The sequence below is a fragment of the Primulina tabacum genome, chromosome 10 (assembly GCF_025594145.1).
Source record: "Primulina tabacum isolate GXHZ01 chromosome 10, ASM2559414v2, whole genome shotgun sequence".
Classification (NCBI taxonomy): Eukaryota; Viridiplantae; Streptophyta; class Magnoliopsida; order Lamiales; family Gesneriaceae; genus Primulina; species Primulina tabacum.
Window position 1 is genome coordinate 8,304,259 of NC_134559.1, and position 9,076 is coordinate 8,313,334.

The 9,076-nt window shown below is 33.7% G+C and overlaps 1 protein-coding gene across 1 annotated transcript; it reads right to left on the bottom strand.

The window, feature by feature from the left end:
• LOC142505276 (PHD finger protein ALFIN-LIKE 5-like) lies at positions 1-4,228 on the bottom strand. The gene is made up of 5 exons (XM_075618189.1): positions 4,017-4,228; positions 3,785-3,817; positions 2,599-2,827; positions 1,098-1,233; positions 1-450 (listed from the first exon to the last, which is right to left on the bottom strand). Exons 1-5 carry the CDS (start codon positions 4,111-4,113, stop codon positions 193-195), a joined length of 753 nt encoding a protein of 250 aa, XP_075474304.1. The 5' UTR covers positions 4,114-4,228; the 3' UTR covers positions 1-192.
• Between the last annotated feature and the right edge of the window lie 4,848 nt (positions 4,229-9,076).

The window sequence follows — 9,076 nt, forward strand, 5'->3', positions numbered from 1 at the left end:
TTGCTACAGAACCCGATAAATTAACATTAACGATATAAGTTACAGACGCTCCATCTCTACATCGAACAATTAGACTGAAAAACAAGACTTAAAAGAGTAGCTAAATTATCCAAAAAAACGACAAGAAACAAACCATTGTACCTACCAAATACCTGACATGAGAAAGGTGAATCGAGCATGTTGTGGCCCTTATCAAGGGCGCGATCTTTTGTTACTACACGTCGGGCATTTGTACTGCTTGATGTGCTCAGCTCTTGCGGGAGTGATCTTGACACACTTGCCATGGAACCATCTCTCGCATAAGTCACAGCAGATCCAGAATTCGTCAGAGGCATAGTTCTCTCCACATGCGCCGCACAAGGTTTCACCGTGCTCTTCTTCATCTTCTTCTACTTCATCCAATCCCTCATCCCCGTCCTCATCCTTTACTTCTTCTTTGGAGATCTTGGCCTGAGATTCAGAAAATCATTAGTTTAATTTGATATAAGAATCGGAAAAAGGTCAAACCCCAGGAGAAGGAGTTCACAAGTTAAAGAAAGATTATTCAGGGCGAAATAATTGTTCTGGATCATGTGCATGAACTTCAATACCAAAATGCCATGGTACTACAAGGTAAAATGACATAATATGGCAATGATAGTATCTACAAATAACAGTACGCGAAGTAATGTGTTAGCCTACGAGTAAGAAAAGTGACAATCATGCCAACAATTTCCAAATGATTCCAAAAGCCAATATGAAACAGTAAAGCTTTGTTGCTGGAGCTTAGTTCGTCGTGCCTTTTGACTTTTAACCTCTAAGAAGATGGAGTAAAGACGATACATCAGCATGCTTTAAATGTTGTGAACTTGTGTGTAAATTTGTCAAACTTCATAATCATGAATGGATAGTTCAGAGGGGAGGGGCTTTGTAAGTAATGTAATAGGATATAGGAAATCAGTTTCCTGCGTACACAGCAAATTTCATCTATGACTCGCCCAAATCTAGACTCATTACATGGTTCTAATACACAAAATATAGGAAAATATTGCTAACGTAAAAAGGACGTATGAAAATTCCACGTTTTCGGTACAATATGCATATGAGGACTTTTATACCACTTTTGGGTTTGGCTTAGATTTACTGCCACTGTGGTTTGACACAGATGGTTTGTCCTTCACTTGCTTCTTTGCAGCTCCTGTTACAACTTCGAATATTGTCGGGAGATCATTTATCATATTGAACAGGCGTTTTCTGCATCCGGAAAAATAAAAAAATAAAACTAACAGCGAAAGAGCAAACAATCCAACAGCAATCTGATAGTTATAGTTCACAACTGACATCGCAGGTCAATAACTCAAAAAATAGTTACAAAAAGGAATTAGCATAAATGACATCCGTACTAACTTAGGAGATAGGACCCACCCAAACCCATAGTTATTTACGGTGCAAGAGACACTAATCCGTAATTGTGTCGTGGAGCCATAGCCCTCATCAAAGTGAGGCACACCAAGCATGTTCATTTTTAGAATGTGTATTTATGAAGTGCATTTGACTACGATATTAATAATAATAGCAACAAAAATTATATTTCACACGCTGTTGAATAATAACATAAATAAAAAGCTAATTAGTAATACTTGACATAAATAACAAATAATTTCAACCATCTAAATAACCAAAGCTCTATTTGTTTACTAATGTTACCGGTTTGCGGTTGATAAAGGATGAGGCACCAAAATTATATTTTTTTGAGGTCTTCGGGGCAAAATCAGAGGTATATGTGAATTAATTTCAATTGTAGGGTGGGAACTAAATGCAGATTGGGGAATTAATTGCAGCCTTTAGGTTTAAGGAAGGGAGAATTAATCGCAAGATTTTAGGTTAAGGAAAGGCACGTAAATCACAATTTACGGTGTGTACTGCGCTTAAGCTTGTTTTAACAATAAATAAATATTAGGCTGGGCCTTACGGTTTTATTTAACATAAAACATTTGATTTTACGTTTTATTTACTAGAGATGTCGGAAGCGCGCCTCGCTGCGCTTCAGTCGCAACTTGCCCCCATGAAAGGCCGCGAGCTTCAGCATGCCTTTCTAAAGGGCCGCTCCCAGGACACCTCCTAGGCGCACTGGCTGCGGCCCGCGCCTCAGGCACGCGGCTTTTTACAACTAATCCCAACCTTCATAAATGTTAACCTGACCATATCTTAGAACCTCTTTCTTAAATTATGGAACCTAAAACATAATTGCAAACGTATCATAACTGGCCTTGTTCATTAGCTAGTCTACCAATACATATATTCTCAGAATAATGATACGTAGAAATAGAAAGAGAAAACAAACAGGTAATTTGTTCAAATATATTAAGCATATAATTTGTCAAATAAACTACCTTATAGTGAAGGGAGGGAAACAAATGATTGGGAAAGAACGTGGAACACAAGGGAAAACCTATGTCTATAAATTAGTAGGACAGAGAGATGAACCCTAATCCTATATCTATACACGAGAATTTCTTCCCCTAGTAACCGTGCGCAAGGAGACAGCACAAAATAATGACATTATCTCGGGCAAAAAATGGAAAAGCATATGAATTTAAAAGTTTAATCAAAACCTACCGGTCAGCTTTATCAAAACCATATCTAGCACCAATATAGAAAGTGACAGAGAGCAGCCACGCATCACTGTGAACAGCAACAAGAGCTAACCAGTCTTTCTCTTGCATACCATCCCTGGCAAAATTTATGCCTAAGGCAGGTTCCGGAAGCTCAGGAGGAACCTCCTCAGCAGGTAAATTAACTTCCCATAGTTCATTAGGAAATCCATAAAGGCAAAGATTTTCTTTCTCTGCATAATTTCCATGTCAACAGATACCATATCATTCAGATTACAGATATAAACTTTTCAGTAGCAGAATTAACATCAACTGCATAATATAGAAAAACGCACAGGCAATCCACATTGGTGAAGACGAACAATGGAAAAATGCATGTATTCTCATTAATACTGAGTCAACCATAAAAAAAGACAAAAGAAGTATATATACTCAACTAACCAACTAATACACACTGTTTTTATTTTAACGAACTTGTATCCCACTAAACATAACTAACAGATATATGTTAACTAATATATTAACGAAGTTTAACACAAAATAAATACCTGCTAGTCAGGAAAAAAACTGTACGGAGGAGATATAACAATTGGGAGGGAAAAATCTCCAAAGCAAGGGCAATAACCCGTGGCAGAAATGAAGTGACTCATGAACGTGCATTTAAGTAGCAACTAATTCGGTTAAGAATAAACATCTACAACCACCAACCAAGAATAGAGCATATCCTAACCCCTTGAGTTGACTATTACCTAATAATCAAGAAAATGTTGATAAGGAAGTTAGTGTAGCCTAAAACCTTTGGTCACGGAATATCCCGAAAATTCCCAGATGCAAACCCAAGCCAATCTTTTATTTACCGCCCTCCAATACAACAATTCACTACATTCTTATACCCGCGCTTCAACCGCCATCTCCCATCACTTAAGCAAAACATCTTTTTATCTTATCCGCAAAGTACAGACCCAAAACCCAAATTGAAGTGATGATTGTCCATAAAACCAACCAAAACAAACACACTAACCACTAAAATAATTTCACCAAAAGAACTCCCCAAAATGCATAAAATCACAAGTGACGAAAAAACACACGAAATTTTGAGGTCATGCAAGGGTAGAAAAATAGCGGGTAAAGAGAAACATACAAACAAGAGGAACATCAAGAAAAATACAGTAAAAGAGACCACATCTCACCAGGATCGCACTGCTGGAAAAAATCTCCGACGTCTGAAAAGGGGAAAAACAGTTTAAAAAACCCCAATTTTAGTCATAAAAACTAAAAAGGAACACAAACAATCGAACGAGCAAAAACCCTAAACCACAAAAATCGTACCCCGAGACCAAAATTACACACACAAAGCACACACCACGCAGTCCACCACACACACCCGCTCATGAAAACCTGAGAAAGGACGAGAAACAATACCAGTAGTTAGAGCTTTGATCAAGCCATTCCGCCGGCCCTTGAACTCTCTGAAAACATCCTCAACCGTGCGAGGAACATTATGCGCACCTCCGTCCATGGGTACGCCGCGGGGTGTGTTGTTTCGCCAATCCTTTCAAAAATGAGCGAGGATCCAGGGGAGAGCGGATAGAAAAAGGGGGAAACTTTGGGGGCATGACTGAAATTTTATCCATTGTGTGGGGGCTTTTATAGTATGACTCGGCGAAAAAGAATTTGAGAAAGCCACAAATATGATTATGGCTCTTCATCTCAAGTGCTCTATTTTAGGCAAGCAAAAGTCATACAGGTACGTGATCATATGTGTATATAGATTTCATAAAATATTACATGAGACGGTCTCATGGGTCGTATTTAGTTATATGAATTTTTTATTTGGGTCATCCATAAAAAAATATTACTTTTTATGCTAAGAGTATTACTTTTTATTGTGAATATCGGTAGGGTTGACTCGTCTCACATATAAAAATTTGTGAGACCGTCTCACAAGAGACCTACCCTATAGATTTTACGACAATCTTTATATTTATAAAATAAATAATATTTTTAATATAAAAGATTACAAAAATTATATAGATATGTGATCATTTGTGTATATAAATTTTACGATAGTCTTTATATTTATAATAAAAAATAATATTTTTGATATACAAAAATCACAAAAATGATATAAGTATGTGATCATTTGCGTATATAGATTTTATGACCGTCTTTATATTTATAATAAAAATAATATTTTTAATATAAAAAGATCACAAGTGATTATTTGGGTATATAGATTTTATGACGGTCTTTATATTTATAATAAAAAATAATATTTTTGATATAAAAAAATCACAAAAATGATATAGATACGTGATCATTTGTTTGTATATATTTTATGATATTTTTTATATTTATAATAAAAATAATATTTTTATTATAAAAATGGTATTTTTATTTGAATAACAAATAAAAAATCAATTTCATAAAGACTGTTTTACAAATTTTTTTGTTTTTTTAAATAAATTAGTAAGATCGAGAAATATTAATTAAATAATCTTGATTTAATCATCTAAATTTTATATATTAAAAATATGTTGAATCTAACTTGTAATTTTGTATATGATCTATAACTATAAGATACCGATAACATGTCCATTTATCTATGTACATACTATTGAATTTTATATAATTATAGTAAATATTATATATCCTCATAAATTTAAGGTTGTGGTTGGTTGGGGTGATTAGGTGGGTTTATTTTTTTTTAACCTACCTAATCACATGTTTGGTACATTTTTTATTTAACCAAGTCAATCCTTTCTATGAATGATTAGATTATATTAGGTGTGATATAATCACTCCTCACCCCTAGGATTATTTATCTCACTCTTAATTTATCATATTTTTCCAATTTTACCATTCTCCTAAATCCAAACGCACAACCACTTCCCTCCACCGATCGCCGGACGACCACCCCGTCGCCGGCCGCCGACCATCGCCGACGACCGTTGCCGCCCGCGACCACCGACGACAGTCGCCGACCGCCGCCTCCTCCTGTCGACTGACCACCGTCGACCGCCGATGTCGTCGACCGCCGATGCCGCCGACCGCCGTCACAAAACTGAAAGGACAATTTTTTCAATTCATCAAAAGATTATTATTTATCTCATTCTTAACAATCATACCAAACATAATATTATTCTATCATTATCTACTTCAATCATTCTTTTTATCACTTCTCACTTGATCATTTCATTATTTTATCCTTCAAACCAAACGTAGCCTAAAAGTATAGAATAGATAAAGGACACAGAAACATTTTGATGAGAATTTGAGAAAGTGATAATCTTGGATATTGTAATTATAAGTAGATATTAGATTCAATAAGATAAAAACTTGTGTGAGACGGTCTCACGGATCGTATTTTATGAGACAGATATCTTATTTCGGTCATCCATGAAAAATATTACTTTTTATGCTAAGAGTATTAATTTTTATTGTAAATATCGGTAGGATTAACCTGTCTCACAGATAAAGATTCATGAGACCATCTCACAAAAAATCTACTCGTTCAGTAAAATGTTCTATGATAATTTTTGTTAAACAAAATAAAGGATATTTTGTCAGGTTATTTAATTAATTAACCACTAGTGTAAATTAGCACACAAGTTTGTTGTATCAAAACTTTCTCCAAGTTTTTTGTGAGAAAATTGCAATTTCTCTTTTTAACATTTATCATTTATGTTATCAAATTCAATTTTTAATTATTTTTCAGGCAGAATTGATGTGCAGTGCATGTGCTAACAATCAAAAAATGACTAAAATTGCAAAATACAAAAAACAAAAATAATAAACTAAAACTGAATTTTATAATAATAAATTATCAAAATCGCATATAATTAAATATATATGAAAAAAATTGTAATTTTTCCTATATATGTGTATATGTAACAGAGATTGAATATATCTAATAATATGTTATTATAGTACTCATAAGTTAATACATTGCAGGTTAATTTTATTTTTTTTACTATACAATGAAAAATTAATAACGGTACGATGATGTTATTTATAATTTTATTATAATTTAATAATATACTATGATCGTAAAAATAATTAAACTTACAATATATTGTTGCTTAATCAATTGTTTTTTCTTTACATAAATTAATAATATAATATGATCATAAAAATAATTAAAGTTACAATTGCTTAATTGATTGTTTTTTTCTTTACAAGTCAAAACTTTGTTGCTTGATAGTCAAGAAAGTACAATATGATCTTCAACCCATTAGCATGTATGGATTCATATTTGGCGTTTTTTTGTGCATAATAATAATAATATATTCAATGACAATATTCTTCTCTGTTTGTAAGTTGAATTAAGGAGTGCACAAATACAATAAAAATAAGAATAAAAATTTAATTAAAAAAAATCGTGCTAGTTGGTAGATCCAAGTTGAAGGAGAAGTCGAAAGAGCTGGGAAGCAACCAGATCATTGAAAAAATATACTGATCAAGTCAATCATCAATATGTTCATGAATAGTGCTCGAACTTGTGCAACTCGCGTGTTGGTCTCAGGTACGATATTTTGATATAATAATATGAAAATAAAGTATAAAATTATACATCGAAATTTACGTGGAAAATTCCTAAAAATTATTAAGGTAAAAAAAAATCACATGCGAGATGAAAAGAATTTCATTATAATATTTTATGGTGTATAATCACTCACTGTGTTCCAAATAGAACATATATCCTCTTAATATAGGAGAACAAACACCTCATAAATATTAAGAATTAAGCATTCACTGAATGCTATGGGACGACAGAAAAACATGAATGAGATGAGAAATGTTGAATTAATTGGTGTACCTATTTATTGGCGATCTTCTTCGTCTGAACGCAATAAACTTCTGCGCAATTTCATCGTCTGAACATGGATATAAATTTAAACGTGCTACCTAATATAATAAATGTGCATGTCTACCTTTTTTGACTTTGTGCAATTCTCTCATATGATTTGCCGACATTTCTCTCACTTGGAGGTCTGATTGAGAGTCAAACACATCTTCATACATTCTTTCAATCTTTTCATTCCCCGGTGTTTATGTTTCCGCTAGGCCATTTGAAGATCTACACCACTCAAACTTATCAGTGTTCACTGGTATGGTCAGAACATCATCTATGTTATCATTTGTATGGATCTTCTACATATTCACATTTTCTTATTCTACTTCTCGAACAAAATGAAATTGAATTCAACTGCGTTTAGTCCTGGAATGAAAGGCTAGATACCTTGCGATGTGCAATGCACTCTGACTGTCACAAAACAAAAGAACCTTATCTTGTTTTTATCCGACCTCCTCTACTAACCTTTGAATACATATTGTCTCCTTATAAGCTTGAGTAGCTGTCATATATTATGCCTTCATTGTAGATAATGCCACAAATATTTGCACTTTTGTAACCTAGCTTACTACTCCATCTGCAAGTGTAAAAACATAACAGTAGTAGATTTTCTCTGATCAAGATCGCATGCATAATCTAAATTGACATAGCCTTTGAGTGTAAAATCAGATCCTAAATAACATAATGCAGCATTTTAGGTATCCTTAATGTATTTAAGGATCATTTTAACACTGCTCTAATGCTCTCGTCCAGGATTCGTCATATACCGACTAACTGCTCCAACTGCTTGTTCAATGTTCAATTTTGTACAGATCATGGAGAACATTAAATTTTCACTGCCGATGAATATGGTACTTGAGACATTTTCATCATCTCTGCTTCACTGCTATGACACAACTCGGATAATAACTTGTAGTTAACAAGAAGAGTGATCGAAATTAGCTTACTATCTTGCATGTTGAAGCGTTGCAAGACTTTATTCAAATAATCTTTCTGAGAAAGCCAAATCTTTCTGCTAATTTTGTTTCGATGAACTTGCATTCCTAGAATTTTATTTGTTGATCCCAAATCCTTATATCAAATTTCCTAGCCAACTCTACCTTCAATTCTTGGACATGATCTTTGTTGGAGCCTGCTACCAACATGTCGTCCACATACAATAGCAAAATGTTATAATCATCACCAGATCTCTTGAAATATGTACAAAGGTCTGCACTAAGTCTATTGTATTCGAGACTCATGATAAAAGAATCAAATCTCTTGTATCAATACCTCAATACTTGTTTGAGATTGTACTGAGATTTGTTCAATCTGCAAACCAAGTTCTCTTTGTCTTTTTCTGAAAAACTTTCTGGATGGAGCATATAGATTTCTTCTTCAATATTTCCATGAAGAAATGTCGTTTTTACATCTAGTTGTTCTAGATTTAGGTCAAACACCACATACAATGCCAATACTACTCTGATTGTTGTTAGCCGAATCACATGAGAAAATATAACATTAAAGTCAATGCCTTCTTTCTGAGCATATCATTTTACCAACAATCTAACACGATATTACTCCCCTTGGTTATTGGTATCACGCTTGATCTTATAGATTCGTATGTTACCAACGATTTTTCTTCCTC